This window comes from Oculina patagonica, chromosome 5 (genome assembly GCF_052425735.1).
Source record: "Oculina patagonica isolate OP01 chromosome 5, crgOcupat, whole genome shotgun sequence".
NCBI classification, from domain to species: domain Eukaryota; kingdom Metazoa; phylum Cnidaria; class Anthozoa; order Scleractinia; family Oculinidae; genus Oculina; species Oculina patagonica.
The window spans coordinates 15,816,940-15,834,573 of record NC_135762.1 but is presented as its reverse complement, the minus strand read 5'-3'; the positions used below and the strand labels follow the sequence as shown (position 1 = coordinate 15,834,573).

General features: G+C 36.4%; 1 protein-coding gene across 1 annotated transcript; it reads left to right on the top strand.

Annotated features, from left to right (window-relative positions):
• The first annotated feature begins 203 nt into the window (after positions 1-203).
• LOC144655022 (WD repeat-containing protein 19-like) lies at positions 204-17,486 on the top strand. Its single transcript, XM_078515241.1, has 29 exons — positions 204-311; positions 1,770-1,861; positions 2,551-2,616; positions 3,098-3,162; positions 3,859-3,919; positions 4,694-4,746; positions 5,025-5,070; positions 5,281-5,341; positions 6,435-6,506; positions 7,140-7,220; positions 7,776-7,856; positions 8,483-8,514; positions 8,934-9,015; positions 9,319-9,410; positions 9,795-9,862; positions 10,273-10,335; positions 10,608-10,693; positions 11,310-11,336; positions 11,726-11,840; positions 12,352-12,458; positions 13,018-13,140; positions 13,572-13,638; positions 14,286-14,368; positions 14,888-14,968; positions 15,919-15,985; positions 16,430-16,530; positions 17,023-17,088; positions 17,252-17,289; positions 17,381-17,486. The coding sequence occupies exons 1-29, from the start codon at positions 306-308 to the stop codon at positions 17,484-17,486; spliced, it is 2,088 nt and encodes a 695-aa protein (XP_078371367.1). The 5' UTR covers positions 204-305.
• The last annotated feature ends 148 nt before the right edge of the window (positions 17,487-17,634 follow it).

Here is a 17,634-nt window from a genome sequence, read left to right as displayed (position 1 = left end):
GAGGGTTTGGGTAGTATTTTGCGGACCTCGCTCGCTGAGAGGATGGATGGCGCTACTCAACGGATAAATCTTTATCTTGTGGATAAGAAACTACTCTATCGACACTGGAAAGTGATTGTATCCCGGCCTGTGGATCTGAAGCTTCCGTTACAATCCATGCATCTTATACAACGACTTGCCTCGCTAAACGATAACCGCTGGAACGCTCGTCAAAATTCAAAATGGCGGCAATGGCGGGCTTTATTTGTAGATTTCCTTCTTGATTGGAGTGATATCTGCCTACTTTTGAGTCACACAGTTGAAACATGAAGGTAATTTTCATTTCATTTTATTACCTAGGTTAAAATCACTTAATTTTAAAACGAATTGTCCTTCTCGGGCAAAAACTAATGTAGCTTTCTGCTCGTCTCCATGGTAAATAAACATAAACTCTCCGGCGAAATGTTTTATACAGTGAACAGTTTGGTGAGAATTCAAAATTTTTAGCGTCTTTAAAATAAAAGAATACCAAAAGAACATCTCAATTGTGCTTGTAGTGCGAAACCTTTAATATTTGCATTATGTTTGCAGTTATAGCGAGTGTAGATACAATCATCATGTTTTCAGCTGTCAAACCTTGCATGATATTTTATGATTGCTTAATTCTCCGACAACTAGAAGTCCACACGTTGCAAATCTATATTTGTGGTTTACGAATTCGTAGCTATGGTAAAATAGAATTAAATCTGGGATGATGTGGAACTGAATACAGTCTGAATGAAAAAAAGAAATAATTGTGTACTTGTTTAGAGTTAAAGAAAAACGAGTGTAATGTATCAGTCAATTCCAAGCGAGATCATCCCCCCGGGCCAACCCCCGGGCATTTGCCTTTTTTCAAAATGTTTGATCAAATTCCCCACTATGTGTTCCAGTTACACGGTCAAATGCACCACTGGTCAGGGCTGAAATGTCATTGTGAGTCGGTTTTCTCATTGAATCGCGGTCGTTTTGCCTACGTGTACGAGTGAATTGGCTAATGACCAATTACCTCTGGTTAACACTTGGTCTAAATGGACACTTGTGCCCTATTTATCAACCAATTTTGATAGGAAAAGATAGATACATTCAAACTAGGTACTTGACATTAAAGTAACCAAATTGAAATACTACTGGGTAACTTTGCACACTTGAGCTCGCTAGCGTTATAATTATGACACATTAATTTTGTCAACGGTCAAATGCCCCACCATCCGGGCTTCAGTTCGATCAAATTCCCCACTATCTGGGCTCAGTAGCGGTCAAATGCCCGGGGGTTGCCCAGGATGAGATGATCTCGCTTGGAATTGGCTGAAACATAAGTTTGGTAGAATGTGTTATTTTGTGGGAACACAAGCCTAATGTTTCCTCAGCCACATGTATTTTGACTTCACCCAGACTTTCACAAAGCCTTTTTCCCATGAGTATCCTGGGATCTGTGTAAATTAATTTACATAATTTCTAACAAGTGCCCTGTTTTACATGTATGTGTGAGGTTAACACCTGCGGGTTAATGAAAAAAAATTGATCTCAGTCCATCTTGTGTACATGGACAATAAATTTCTCTTGCATCGCTTGCAAATCTGGACTAGAAGAACCTAAAGTGAACTATTTTACAAGTCCTTGGTATAACAAACAATTTGTTACCCCAGTAGTAGTAAAATAATATAATTGTGGGCCTCCAATCAAGTTCAACTTTGAATGTACAACTATATCTAATGCACAATAAATCTTGTGTTTCATTATTTTTCTAGCGTGTGTTTAGTGTTCCTGAGAAGGTGACAGGAGGGGGTACAGTCACATACAGCTGGCAGCAGAAATTAGGAAACTACTTAGCTGTAACTGGGTAAGCTACATGTATACTTTTAAACCATCAGTCCCCTAAGGTCAGCTGGAACATTTTCCTTTAGTTATTGTGTAATGTATAACTCTTTAGTTTTTAGAGAAAATGAGCCAAACTTGACTGACTTGCCCAGCCAGATAATTACTAAATAAAATAATGTTTGTAGACAATGTTGAGACAACAAATAAAAATCTCCTCTCTTTAATATTTGCCATGCTATATACTGGTAATATAATTATATTTAAATTATTAAAAACTAGCAATGGTATAATTATTGCAATTCCTGCATTTTGATTGGTATATGAGCTCATAATTATACCATTTATCACAAATATGGTAGCCCACACATGTCAACAAAAACTGCTGGGGGCTCAAATATATTTGCAATTCTTTGGGCGTTTTTTAATAAAACAATTATTCCACTCGTGCTTGTTGGATATGAGATTGTTATAGCCAACTTGGCACTACCCGCCTCGTTAGCTATCTACCATCTCATATCCAACGTGCGCTTGTGGAATTATTGTTAATTATAACATACAATCCTGTAGACCTGCCAACCTGTACAAACTGAAAATCTGGAGAATTTTCAAAACAAACCCAAGGAATCTCTGCAGTTTAGCAAACTGGCAAAGTTACTGGAATTTTGGGGAAAAAACATCATACATTCATGTATAATATAATCCTTTCTTTAGAACAAACCGAGTTGTGATGATCTATGATCGTCATGGAGAACAGAGAGATGAAATCAACCTTCCAGGGTGAGGTTTAATTTATTTGCTGTACATGTAGTTGTCATTGTTCTCTATGATACCAGAGGCGTGGTAGTTAACCTACATATAGCGTGCAAAGTGACCTTAAGATTTCAAGATACCAACACAATACATTGTAGACCAAGATCACGCCCATGTTTTTTTTCATTGTCTCATATCATTATGATAATCATAAAAGAAAGGGAAATAAAAATCAAACTGGTTTGAACAATTTTAAGCCAGAGATTACATGTAAATTAATCTACAATTACATGTACATACACACTGATCATGTACGCTGTACTCACCGGCCTCATTTTTTGTGAGCAATAGGGGGCTCAGTTACCGGTACATGTTTTCAGTCATTTGTTTTTTGGACCTGAGGGACTGGGAACCAACTGTATCCATTAAATGTTTTTTAACATTTTGTAAGATAGTAACATCATTGAATTCATCCATTTTATTCGGAAGTTGTGTCAATTTTATTTAGACAATGTACAGGGATGGCATGGGACAAAGATGGTGACACCCTGGCGATTATACAGGATAAAAATGGTAATATTTTCTTTTTTATTGTGAATTTGTTTATTTTTATTTTTGTGATAAATTTTTATTGGTACACACACTTACACTGTAGTATACAATACAAGGTTCTAAAACTGCAAATTTACAATTGCAAGGTTACAGTTATTAAAAACAAATATCTTTACAAGGTATAATAGAAATGATTTAATAATTATACCAAGATTGATTATGACCAGAAGAGGATCAGAGCAATTAAACAATTCATCTTAATCCTAACTTTCCTCTGGGAGAATGGGGCCATCAAATAAACAATTAGTTGATTTATATTTTGAATATGTTTAAATTTACAATGTACAAACTAACATCTTTATGCTTTATATACATGTACACAAGACAAGTAAAAGAAACTTTTTTAATTTGTTATTTGCTAAATGTTGCATACATGTCTTTTTAATTTATACCTTAATTTCATTCTACCTGTGTGATGTTTAACATTATCTGTACATGACTGTATACACGAGACTGTGAAAACAAATCCAGAGCAGTATACAATGTAATTTTACTTCTAATGATTGCACTCACATACAACAATAATATTGTCAGTACCGGTAATCAATTTTAAAACTTTTACTTTGATACTTCTTGCCACTACTGTTTGATAGTTGTACAAACAAGAAAAACGTTTCCACTGCATTTTCTTGAAATGTTTTGTACTTTTTTTTTCAGGTATAGTTTACTTGTGGGATGCTAATTCCCACAAGACCATACAACTAGAAAGTGGCCTAAGGTATGTGTTTCACTAAATTATATCATGGGGGGAGGGGGCTTACAACTGGATGTAGTTTTTTGTCTACAGGTAGATGAGCCTATATCCATGGGGCCTTCTACGCAGGGGGCAGGGAGGGGGAAGGGCATTTTATGGTACCCCTTGTTAAATCCTAGATGAAATTATTTAATAATTATTATAGACTGAGGTACATTATTGTAGAGGTACTTGTACACATTTTTTGTGAATGTGTGGTTCCAGAAAATGTCCATACCCACCCCACAGAAGGTTGTTGGAAATTCCAAGGGGGTGGGGGGTCTCAAAAGCGTACTAAAAAGGTACTGTAAGTTGCTACACTGGGTTTTCAGAAAGGTAGGGTGGGGTGGGGGTGGGTTCAAACTAAAAACCCTTCTTTTATGGAGATGTGGATATTTTCTGGAACAATTAACACAATAGATACTATATACACCTAATTGAAGAAAGATTGACCCTGTGAATAGCATAAACCATGAAAGATACAACCCAATGGTATTCTGGGTAGACATCCTTGGTAAGCTTAGCAATATTTTCTTTATTGATAATCAACATATTTTCTTATTTTGAGAGCCTTAAGAGCATGCTATGCAACCTGTCTTATTATGGTGTTTATATTCTGTCACATACGATGATTATTTTATCTGATTTCCCAGTAAACATTTGCGTCGCATCGCTCATGGTTTACGCTTTCATGGGTCATCGATTCTTCAAGCAGGTGTATATTGCTAAACTTTTGTGCACATTATATTTATTACCCAGGGAGGGACTGACATTTTTGTTATGGTCAAGAGTGGGACCTCAACTAGCAATAGGTAAGTTGGTAATAAAGTTTAGATACTGTAATTTAGCAATTGTGTAACTGTGGTTTTATAACTGCCACATTTAGTTGTAGCCATATTTTTCTAAAGTTGTTTAATCAAATGTTGGGCCACCCATACATGACACTGCAGGCTTAGAAAAATTTGCATAATTATTTTATTTGATATAATTGAACAATGCATGATTTACTGTATTAATTTTTTTACCCTGGTGACACTGTACATTAATGTTGTTTTTTAATTTAAGATGCCTAAATATGTATTCTTTTCAGGAACATCCAAAGGAAATTTGTTAATGTACAATCATCAAACATCAAGGTAATGCAATCTGAAAAGAATAATACACTTATGACATCTGTACAGTCATATGCAAGCACTTACACTGTTATAGTACTGTGTTATTTTTTTTTTTTCCAATTTGACTAAAAATTTATTTATATCATTTTATTTGATTCATGTGAGTTACAGCAGGTGTAGATTTGGCCACTTTTGTTTTAACACCCAAACTTTGTTTGATGTTTTGTGTAGGAAAGTGCCTATTCTTGGAAAACACACCAAGAAAATAGTGTGTGGAGCATGGAACTCTGAGGTACATGTACAATAGAGCTAGAGCTGAGCTTACTAATATATAGTTAACCATTGTAAAAAAACAATAATGATAATTATAAGAATTATCATGAAAGACTAACTTAAAAATATACCTCAGTGTAGTCTAAATTATAATGCGCTTAATCCACAACATACAAACTGTGGTTTCTTTATTAATAATGTAAACCAATATTCAGTACAATGTACATCAGCTCTTTGGGAGGCATGGTGGGCTAATGGGGAGCATGTGGAACTCTTGGACTTGATGAAGAGTTACCCACTGTGTGGGTTTGAGAATTCTTGTTTTCAAGCTTGGACAAAAACTTGCACAGTGCTTCTCTCCATTCAGAAATTTGAAACTGGTGGGAAATAATTTATTTTGGGGGTAATCAGACAAATTGGTGGATTGGGGGGGGGGGGTAACCTTGTGTCGTGTTCATGGGGAGGGCACAGTCACATGCTAAATACTTTCACAGTGCAGCATGCCACTAAGACTTAGCAGTGTATGGGTGGACAGACCACCTGTCCACCAAATGGCTGTTTGTCATTCCCCAGGGGGGTACTCCAGCTTATAAATGACAGAGATGATCAAATGATTTTTTTGGGTTTGAAATTTTCAATTGCTGGATTTTTTTGGGTTGGAAGATTTGGCAAGTATTTTTTTGGGTGACTTGATTCAAATAGGATATTTTTTTGGGTATTAAAAACAAACTAAAGTGCCTTGGCGTGGCCTTGGTGTATTTATGGTATGATGAATAATCAAACTCGAGCGTTATTGCCCCTCCTGGCAATTTAGGGGTAATTTGACAAGGGATTTTTTGGGGGGGTTATTTTTGGGCCAGGGATTTTTTTGGGTAATGTCGGAAGACTTAGGGATTTTTTTGGGTCCTGAGTCTTGCCTTCATTCGATCATCGTCGGAGTACCCCCCCTGGGTGTCATTCCCCTGACACAGAAACATTTAGTGCCAGCAATGATGATCCATTGAACTGGAGAAGAGCGCATTAAAAGCATGTATGCACAGTCTATACATGTTTATCCATACATAGTTTATTTTGAAATTTATTTTGAGCATTTAATATCATTCCCATGGCAGAATTTATTAGCCCTTGGTGGAGAGGACAAGTGCATAACTGTGAGCAATGTTGATGGAGATACAATCAGACAGGTGGGGTAATGTTAAAAGAAATAACATAATTGTTTTAATTTACTTTCTCTTTGTTAATGCTAAGCTTATGTACGTGCAGCTTCATAAAGTTAATGTAATCATAAAATGGCTGTTTACAGGGTTTTTAATAAGGGCCGGTAGCACCGTCTACTTGGCATGATTTCACTGCCTACTTTTCCGGTACTTTTTCTGATACTCTATTGAATAACATGGAAATGTATGGTTTTGTTGTAATAACCTAAAGTAATTCTTACTTCAGAATAAAAGAAATGCATTCTAAGAGGCCCAAATTTTAAATTTTTTCTGGGGAAGCATGCCCCCAAACCCCCCTAGAAGGCTGTGCCTTTGCTGCGAGTACTCCCTTCTCCGCTTACTCCTAAACTTTTGCCGCCTACTCTGATTCTTATTGAAAACCCTGCAGTGTTTTCTATTTCTTTAAATTTTTAATTTATTGTTGTCAACAGTCAAGTCCTTTGACATATAATGTCTGCCAAATTGGATCCCATCAATCATGTACATGGTGTCTTTTGCCAATTAGAGCATGATAAAAATCATGTGCACTGATCCGTCATGGGTGTGTTAAGGGCAACTTTATCTCATTTTTTTCTCTTTTCTCTGTGTACTGAATACTAGGCTACTATCCGTGCAGATCCCACTGAAATCCAGTTCAGTGAGATGAAGACTGATGAACGTAGCTCCATTGGCGAGACAACAGTAAGTTTTGTGTCTTCGAAGCTGCATGATCCACATTTTTATTTACAAAATAATTTACGTCACACGTAGTTAGCAGTTTGGGGGTTAGGTTTGAGCGCTTAGCGATTTGTTTTCAACTGTTAATGTGAGCCATTTTTAGAGGTTAGCGGTCAATGGTTACTGATATGTTGCTCTTCCACTGTTCCCAGTGCTCTTGGCTTAGTATACATCCATAAAATGGATTTGATCACCACAGCAGAAATCTTTCTTGCTTTTTAGTCGCGCGCTTGGTCGTGTAGTTGATTTCATCATTTTTTAGCGAGCAAATTAATCAAAAGCGCGTGTGTCCAGTGTGATTGATGCATTGCATGATGTGCAGAAGAAGTGTACAGAAACAATAGGAGGCGTCCGTCCTTAAGAGTTAGTACCTTTTTGTGTGTGTGTACTATCATGACCAGAAAAAAAAAACAGCAAACAACAACAAACGACACTCAGTTTGCACCTTAGATGTGTTGTATTTTACAGTTCTTGACTAATGGTTTACTTATTGGAACTGATAACTTGTTGACTATTTAGATCAGCATAATAGTTGGAAAGAAAACCTTATATCTATACAACTTGAATGATCCTGACAACCCCATTGAGCTGGCTTTTCAGGTAATATTGCTAACTCATTGTTGTAGTCACATAAAATTAGTGTACAAGTTACATGCATGTCAGATGTGAGGTTGTGAATTAATGGTTGATCCTTTAAAAACATCATTCCTCACAGAACTTTTGTCAAGTTTTATGGATTTTGTTGTCTAGACCATTTTCCCAGGGCCCTCTAGCTCTGAGTCTTGATTTTAATTGCAAAGCTACATGTAAGGAAGTCTTTTTTCGCCAAAAACATATTGATAAATAATAATGGATAGATGTGTGGAGAGAAAGAACTCAGAAAAAAATTCTGAGTTCACAGATGGGACTCGCACCCACGACCTTCCGTACACTAGTCGGACGCTCTAACCGCTGAGCTACTGAGAACATTAATGGTGAGCAGTGGTCATTTGTGGGTGACACAAAGACTGCATGGCGCAAATCACATATTGGCCACCACAACATACATGTTGCCCTGGAAGTTTGCTAAAAATTCAATTTCTGTTTGTAGAGGTACACCGCCCAGCTCTGTATAATTATGTACATGTATTATACTGTCCTTCTCAGTTTGGTTGTTCATAATATATTATTAAACATGCAGGTTTATGCATCCTGTACTGAATTAAATGAGTTGTATTTTTTAACAGCAACGATATGGGAACATAGTGGCTTACAAGTGGTAAGTACAATGTACATGCAGTAATTTCTGCACATTTTTCTTGTTTTGTTGCCCCGTTTTTTATTATTCCCTGGTATTTAGGTCCGCAATGCATGTAGAGGGATGTGCGCTGTGTTATAGTTTCTATTCTTGCAGTTACTTTCTTTCCCTTTAAGTTTTTTAAATATTTTTCATTGCTAATATTTTGGATATACCCATTACCCTGTAAGAGAGAAAATATTAAGCAAAGAGTTAGAGAATAGCGAGTGTAATTATCTGCAAGTCATGTAGCAAATAAGTTTCGGTAAGTTGGTGAAAAGCTATATTTTTTTAATGTTTGAAGTGCAGATGTTACTTTAACATCTTCTCTTACTCCTCAGTTCCTTCTTTTAATTGGGTAACTGTAATGTTAATATGCTTCCTAATTAATTTCCTGGCAGGTTTGGTGATGGTTACATAATGCTGGGTTTCTCCAATGGATATTTTGTTGTAATCTCTACCCATATAAAGGAGATAGGCCAGGTACTGAAAAATCAATCTAGTTGTTGATTAAAATTTACAATATGTTGCCGTAATATTATTAAACAGTAATAAGACTCAGTGAGCTCAAGCTTTCTACTGATGAAAGTAAAGAGTTACATGTATCTAGTTATTTTAGCATATACCCCATGCCCGATCTATTAAACATCCACTTTGCAGGCACATTTTCTCTAATTGTGAGTGCTAAAAAAACATTTACACAGCTCTTGGTCTATGAAGTACTTACATGTATATGTTGCTGTTAATTATGTAACTGTCTTGTGTTTTCTACTATTTACTCCGCAGGAGTTATACCAAACAAGGGACCACAAGGATGAGCTGACAGGCATTGCGATGTCACTGGAACTTAATAAAGCAGCCTCTTGTGGTGACAATTGGTTAGTACCTTCATTTCTTGAAGAGCAGAAGTTTATGGGGAAGATTGTCCTGGTTTTATTTTCTCTTCTCTCACTTTTCACCCATTTTCCCTTCATCATTTTTTTTATCTATTTCCTGCCCTAAATATTTTGTGGTTCTTGAGATTGTGGTATTGATAATATGTTAATGGTGCATCTTTGTTTTTCTTCCTGTACCTTCCTTTCTTTCTTTCCTGCCCTCTATATATCCTGCCTTTTCTACTGGGTATCGATAGACCTATCATGTCTTTATCCTCTTTGTAAAACTGTCAGTACTCAGTAAAGAAAACCTTTGTGGATATAGTTGTGCATTGTAAATGTACTGCTTGATTTATTACTGACACGCTACATGTTTCTGTATTCCAGTGTGAAAATTCACGACTTAGCAGAGATGAAAGAGATTTATGCCATCATCACTTTAGAAGATGCAGGAGGTACTGTACAGTGTTCTTTTCAAGCATTCGTAAATAACCAGACGAGTACAATTATGACAACTGCACATGTACTTTAATTTGCATATGACCCCTTTATACACTTTATGATACAGATCTAAACATCTGTGAAGCAACAAAACGTAGTTCTCTGTGTTTTACATTTTGTGTGTACACTTAACCTAGGAAAAATTCCCCCAGCTGCAAGGGTACTCCTATATAGGGTGGTCATCAAAAATTAAAAAAAACAAACTACAAAGTACATGTATGTTCCCTGTCATGGGCATGGTTCTAGTTTCACCTCCAAAATCTAAAAGGAGGACTAAACTCACCCAGTGTTGGTAATCAGAGTATCTGCATTAACCCATTTGTTCAAGTACATGTGTTGATGATGAAATTCTTTTTTTCCCTAGGACGCCTTGACAAGATCTCTTGGACAGATGATGGTCAATTGCTTGCTGTTAGCACTCAATCAGGTATTATTATGTACAGTAAACAACCGTCTTGATATCATCTCATCCAGAAAGAGTAGCAATTTACATGAAGTTCAGCTTGATGACTTGCTACAGAAACCGGATTATAGCATGCAAACAGGCTCTGGCTTGCCCCACATCCCAATTTTTCTTCCCTATACCTCACTAGCTTCATGCTTGCTGTGTAGGCCACTAGGCTTAAAACAAGACAGTATATCACACATGTGATACTCTTCCGCTTGCTCATAAAATAACTGAACACCTCCACTTTTCAGGTGCCATGTATGTCTACCTTACCAAGTTGCCTGTACTTGGATGTGCCAGTGGTACAAGGTTATCATATCTCACGTCACTTAAAGAGGTAATTGAAACTGCGGAATGTTTGTTGCAAGAGTCTAAACCGTATGCAGGTTATGCATTCTGTTTCAGTTATACAAGCATCAAGTGAACAAAAGAAAATTAATTATTCGCTTGAAAATGAGATGCCAACGTTCCAGTGGAAGTACGTACAAAAACAAAAAATTTAAACACTGCATTACATGTTTTCATCGACGCAGATATGAGATTGATATAATAGATATAAGCAATATAATAAGACAGATAATTTTATGAGCATAATATGGCGCAAAACTAACAGCAGACGTTTTTTCAACAACAAAAAATTGGCCGATACTAACAAAAACTTGAGGGAAACAAAACATGGTTGAAAGGGAACAAAATTTCAAAGCAACTTTTATTTTAGTTGGCAAAGGTTAAAATTTCTTCAAGTTTCACATAAAATAAATTTTGCTTAAAATAAACTGTAATGCCCTGCTTGCGGTAGCTAGCTTGTTTGAAGCATGTACGAACTTTGGAGAAGAAAATATTGGTGATTGCAAGGAATTTAAAAATTCACTATTAACTCATTATTGATATACAGACCTGTACATTACTTGTTTGTTGATTATTTTTATTTCATTTCTTTTTACAAAACGTAGGTGACAATTGTGGACAACGTGATGCAGGTGAGAAAAAAAATCGATCATTGAAAAAACCTCTTCAATGTAAGCTTATACAGCTGTAGCCTAAATGTTAACGTGACTTACAGTACGAAAACGTAACTGTATTTAGGACCATTATAAGTGAAAAACAGTGATTGTTTTGTGTAAGGCACTTCTACGAGGGAAAAACCTAGTGGCCGTTGATTGTCATGCAAAGATGAGGTCTTGCAGTCTCAATTTCGAAATACCCACCATTAAAAAATTCTCCTTTTTGCTTAGCAATCTGTTGACATTGTAGTGTATGGAGAAACAAGTCGTTGAAAGTCACTCTTAGCTTGGTAAACAAGGGGTTAAAAACTGCAAGACAGTATTGTGCGAAAAAACCCCTTTCTATTTTGATTTTTCACTTGAAGGAACGACCTCTAAGTGTGGATATCATAGTAGAGCCCAGCTTTGTAGCCCTCGGACCATATCATCTTGCAGTTGGCATGAATAACCGTGCATGGTTTTACACATTAGCAGACAAAGGTAAGTTGATTGTGACATCATTTTTAACGTCCTTGTATTTCGATTCCTTTCACCAAGTCGCATGAAGTTAAGGAAGGGTGGCTGTTTGTGGTTACTGATAAGTTTTATCATGTGATTGTCTAAGTTGTTCACAATTATCTACAGTGCTGCCCATTAGTACATTTTGCAACGTTTGTTTGCGTGCGCCAAAGTACTTGTAATTTAGATGCATGTAGAGCTCACATACAATACAGTTCAAACTAACTATTTGGTTTACTATCGACAGCAAGTCATAAACTTTCTGCATTCTCACAACTTTACCTTTTCAGTGTAGTTAATTGTCTACTTCAAGTGGATTCTTGTCAAGTTAATTGTAGTGGATATTCTGAGAGTAAGCCCTTCATCAAGGCCAATAAGGAGATTTTGTTTTGTACAGTAACATATGCAGAATTTTGTCACTGGTGGAATGGTTTTGCGTGAAAGGAAAACATTACTGTACCTTTCATCTGAGACATTATTTCTATCACAACAGGTCCTGAGCAGTTAAAAGACAGAGAATACCTTGGAACTGTTAATGCCATTCATCTAAACGCTGATTATGCTGCTGTCTTGTTTGAAGGCAAAGTCCAACTTCATTTGGTTAGTGCCAATAGTGTTCCAGTAAGGTTATAAGAAATTGTTTGAAAAAAAAAAACTCACAAAAGTCGGGCCAAAATAGTATAAGAGTTATCAAAAGTTCAAAATCTTGCTCTTGTTTGGAGTAAAACTCTTGCAAGCCCTTTTCAACTCGTCAACTTTTGGCTTCTCTTGTCGAATTTGAACCTGTTCAAATTTTTATGAGAGTGAATGACAGCTTCGCTCGTGTAGTTTCATCCTCGTTTGTAATGGCCTTTATGAATAAAATGTTTTTTCTTTTGGCTCTTGTAGCAGCCCAGCCACTTTTGAAAGGCTAGTGGCCCACGTTTAAGAGGATTTGAATGGAAAAGTTTTTCAAAGTTTGTTTGCTGCCTTGGATTGTTTCTGTTATGAAGATTCAAAACCTTGCATGTTATTTATGGAGGATACAAAACATTATCAGTCAAACTTGTCATCAGTCAACTTTTCGTAAGAAAACATAAATTCAACCGGGGCTTAAGCAGAGAGAAATTCTAGCTGAAAAAGGCTATTCTTAATTTGCGTGTCACATTTTCTCTCACAGATCGAAGGTGAAGCACTAGATGCGGCGGATGAGCGAGAAACCAGACTTTTCCCAGATAAAGGAAACCAAGGACGAATCACATGCTGTGCTTTGACGTCAGACTTTCTAATTTATGGAACTGATGTAAGTTACAATGAAGAGTTACCTTATACGTATGAACTGAAACTTTTGGCTCGATTGATAAGAAAATTAAAAACGGCTAGTTTGAACTGGAGTAACCATATTGTCCATTTGATTTTAAAACCAAAAATTCTGAAAGGCACAAATTATCTGTTTATCCTGATAAGTTCCCTTGAATCAGTTTCAATTTTAAAGGATCTTGACTATCTCCATGTTGTTATTTCTCCTCACTGAAGCTCTTTACTACTTAGGCCTACACAATGCAGAAATTGATTTCAATTTCTGGGATGCCCTGAAGATTTACATGTATTTGCTATTGCATAGTTTTACTTTAATTTTTCAGTGAACAAGATACAGCAGGATAATTCTCTGCATGGTTCAACTGATTGCATATGTTGCAAAAGCGTAATCATTTTTTCTCGCTTCTTATTCAGAATGGAAGTCTGTTCTATTTCTTCATCGAAGACTGGCAGTTTGTGAATGAATTCAGACATGTAGTAGGTTAGTAAATCGAACAAGGCCATGCACTAACCAATGAAGCAATTTAAAAATACATCATTTACGACGTCGTTGCTAACACAAATTAACCTTTTAAATTATTGTTGAGATAAACATCAGGTTGGCAGAGAGTTTTAGGAAACAAACCCTTACTGTTTGATAATTCTAGCTGCAACGTTTCGTTTTATAAGAGCTTGAATGATATAAGAGCTCCAATGATTTCAGAGGAACGTGGATAAGTCATTCTCATTCCTAAAGTTGCCAGAAGATTTAAAGTTGACTGGCCGACTGACTTACTGACTGACAGACGAAAAACGAGCAAAGAAATCACATTTCTGTGAACAATTTCAAGGTTGCCACGAATCTGCAATAGACCTTTATCGCTTGGGCGGTTTGTTTTCCCATTACAGACCACGTGATGTTCTCTTAAGAATTTTCCTTTTATCCACATAAAATTTATTCATTCATATGCACGCGACTATTTGAAAATTTGAAAGCAAGAATTCTCAAGAGTATCATCGCATCGTCTGTAATGGGGCAACAAAACGCCCAAGCGAAAAAGGTCTATTGTAGAATTATCGTCAGTGTAAATTATGAGATTGAATAGTGAGTTATGAACATGAAGATAATTTCAGTATTTTCTCTGCAAGGTATCAAAAAGATCTTTCCGGATATCAGCGGGACTCACGTTGTGTTCATTGATGAAAAGAGTGATGGATTTGTCTACAACCCTGTGAGTATTCAGCGAAATAAAACAACACCAGTAGTCTCTCTATGGCTTACTTTGAAAACCAGTGGTAGCCTTCATTGGATTATTTGCGGGGACGTAATGACTAAATATGGCGGAACAAGATGCCATATTTGCTTCTAAAACTCATTAATAATTTATCAAGTAAAAACAAAAAAAAAAAGACCGTGAAAAAGGTTTAGATACCGGGTCTTAATAAGCATAGATTTTTACGATTTTATTTCTCCGCTTGCTCCGTAGTTTTTGTTTTGATTGAGAAGATATATCAAACACTCAGGACAGTGTTTCATCGGCTATCCAATCATTCCAAACACCTCAAATTTCGTCTTCTTTGGTGCTTGGCTATCCCGATGAAACAATGGCTTCAAGTTGAGGCTGGGGTGCATGGACAAAAATAACGTAAATTAAACAAAAAGCATTGTTATTTATAAGACTTCTGGTTTCTTATTAGTATTCCTTGCCATTGTTATTTTCATTTAACAGTTTTTTTTTCGTTTCCTGCAGGTCAATGATGCTACCTTTGAGATTCCAAACTTTTCTCCTAACATCAGAGGCATTGTTTGGGAAAACTGGGCTTTAGATAAGGTATGTTTGAAATGCTCTAACTGACTTCAGTGCGGAAATAAACCAATCCTCGCTGAACTATTTGAAAAGTTTCAAGTTCTTATTGTCTAGTCATCAGAAACAGTACGAGCCATTAACAAATTGTCATATAAGTTTTTTTTTTAAATAATAATCGATTTTCAACAGGGTAACCCCGTCAGTCGCAGGACTGGAATCAACGGGGGCTCTGTATAACATAAAATGAAAAAGGGTTACATTAATAATTGAAAAAAAAAAACTTTAAAAACATATCGGTAAAATGTTTAAACAGTTAAAAAGCTTAATAAATTTAACACAGTTTTAACGAATTTGAATTACGATTAAAATATTTTATAAATAAAAAGCGGAAATAGACTGGAAACGTAGCTTGGGTGGTAAAGTCTACTTGTTCGTTTGAAGTTTATTAAATATGGATGCACCATGATAATATAACGATTTTTTTGCAACATCTCAATGGCATTTAGCATGTTGGTGTTGCTATGGACATTTATTATTCAACAAATGCGCGTGCTGCCCATATAATTATGGTCAAAATGTTAACGTTATCTGTCATCCGTACATAACAGATATCCTGCGATATAAGCAGGTTGCAAAGATTCGTCCGAAGCCTTATAAAGCGCTGCATATTTACAGTTTTTCTATCTGCAAAATGTGTTTCGTTGACAATTTGTTTAATAATAAAACAATTATTCTGCTCAATCTTGCGGCCTCGTCGGCTAAGTATCAGGCGATATTTCGCGCGATTTCGCAGGATAATTGTTAAATATAAGCAGAGCAGGAATTCAAACGTTACAATAATGTGTACCGCTCTGTTACCACTAGAGAAAATGTTTGGCAATTTTTACCGTCTGTGTTTTTGCATCCTTTGGAATCCTTTTCGATGCGTTCTGTTTGCTGTGGACATGTTTACATTTACTGCACTTCCCTTTTAGGACGTGTTCTGTGGCTATGATGAAGAGAAGGTGTATACGTACATCTTTTACAGAGACACAGTTATTGGTGAGATGTTTTTATTACTCTGTCGCTTCATTTTGAAAGTAGAATGAAGGATTCTTGCCTTCGGCTGGTCTTGGGGGGAGCAGGGATGGCACAGTGGTGAGAGCGCTTGCCTCCCACCAATGTGGCCTGGGTTCGAATCCGGACCCTGCGTCATATGTGGGTCGAGTTTGTTGTTTGGTTCTCGTCCTTTTTTTTCGGGTTCTCCGGTTTTCCTCCCTCCACAAAAACTAACATTTCCAAATTCCAATTCCACCTGGATAGAGGACCCGCATGAAAAGTAGCTAGTGCTGATTTGGCTTCCCCTCTAAATACAGGCATGTTACTTATTTCTTTATTTCTTTATATTATTTTTATGTTTGACACAGGAATAAAGTAACTTACTTTAATTTACTTAGAGTTTTTTTTCCTGTGGTATTAATTATTTGATTCGCTTCATTTTCTCAGGTCCTCAGTGCATCATGGCGGGCTCCACTAAGTTGCCTTACGCTCAAAAGCCTTTCATGTTGTACGGTGGCGAAATTACATGTCAAACACAGAGTGGCAAGGTAACGCATTGCTAAACATAGGCTTGGAGGGACGGCAAAAAAGCTTATAATGAGTCAAACAAACAAACAAACAAACAACAAAAAACAGACGGACATAGAGACAACCGAGTTAACAAAGTAACAAGCGAAATTCAATTACTGATAGGTTAAGCAAATAGCTAGTAGTGTTTTTTGTGCATTGAATTGCGTGTGTCGATGAACTAACTGTAGGCGATTCGCTGTCTTGTGTTTGTAATTAAAATGCGAAAGAACTAAGCTTCTTATATTTGACATCCACTTTAAGTACTAATTAAACAAAAGGCTCAAAAACCTGGTTTTATTGTGTAGAGCAGTACTTTTCAAGTGTTGGAAGCTCATTTACATCAGGCAAGGATGGCTAACAGTGGCAAAGATGTAAATGAATGACAATATGTAACATCATGTTGTAGTCTCTTTAAACATCCTTGTTAAGCAGTGATTAAGTTTCAGTGCTCACATGTCTTTTTGTTGTAGACCTCCAAGCTAAGTCTTACAACACACTTCTTTCATGAGAAGCCTCAGGACCTTCCACAAGCAGACGTAAGTTAATCATTTTATAATTTGAAGTTCTGATGTAACTTTGAGTCCATGTACAATGTTCTCTTAGTAGTACCTGATTAACAAATTGAACGAATTGCTAATCTTTCTTTGAACTTGCTAAGTCTCTGCGTTTAATGATTCAATACTTTATTCTTTTTTGCAGCTACAAACCTCTTTTAACCACTGCCTGACATTAAAACGGTAGGTTTAAAACTTTCTTCGCAGTTGCATGTTTCGTTTTTTTGACCCAACGTTTACAATATTAAGTCATAGCAATTTTCCTATCTTGCAGATTTAAGGATGCTTGGGGGTTGGCTCGGATCCTTGACACCCGGGATACCTGGGTCGAGCTTGGAAAAAAAGCTACTTATCATTTGGACATTGAACTTGGTGAGTAAACTTTTTAATGAAGGGAACGTAAATGGAGATTGCGACGCAACCGTGTACTGCATTACGATAAAGTTTGTATACGTCCAGAGTATCCCTTACCGCCCAACTTATTTTTTATAACATTTTTATTCACGAATAACAAAGCACTTACATAAC

Coding starts and splice junctions, on each gene's coding strand:
- LOC144655022 (XM_078515241.1), top strand. Junction 10,336..10,607: donor TGCTGTTAGCACTCAATCAG/GTATTATTATGT, acceptor TCCACTTTTCAG/GTGCCATGTATGTCTACCTT. Junction 14,369..14,887: donor ATGGATTTGTCTACAACCCT/GTGAGTATTCAG, acceptor CGTTTCCTGCAG/GTCAATGATGCTACCTTTGA.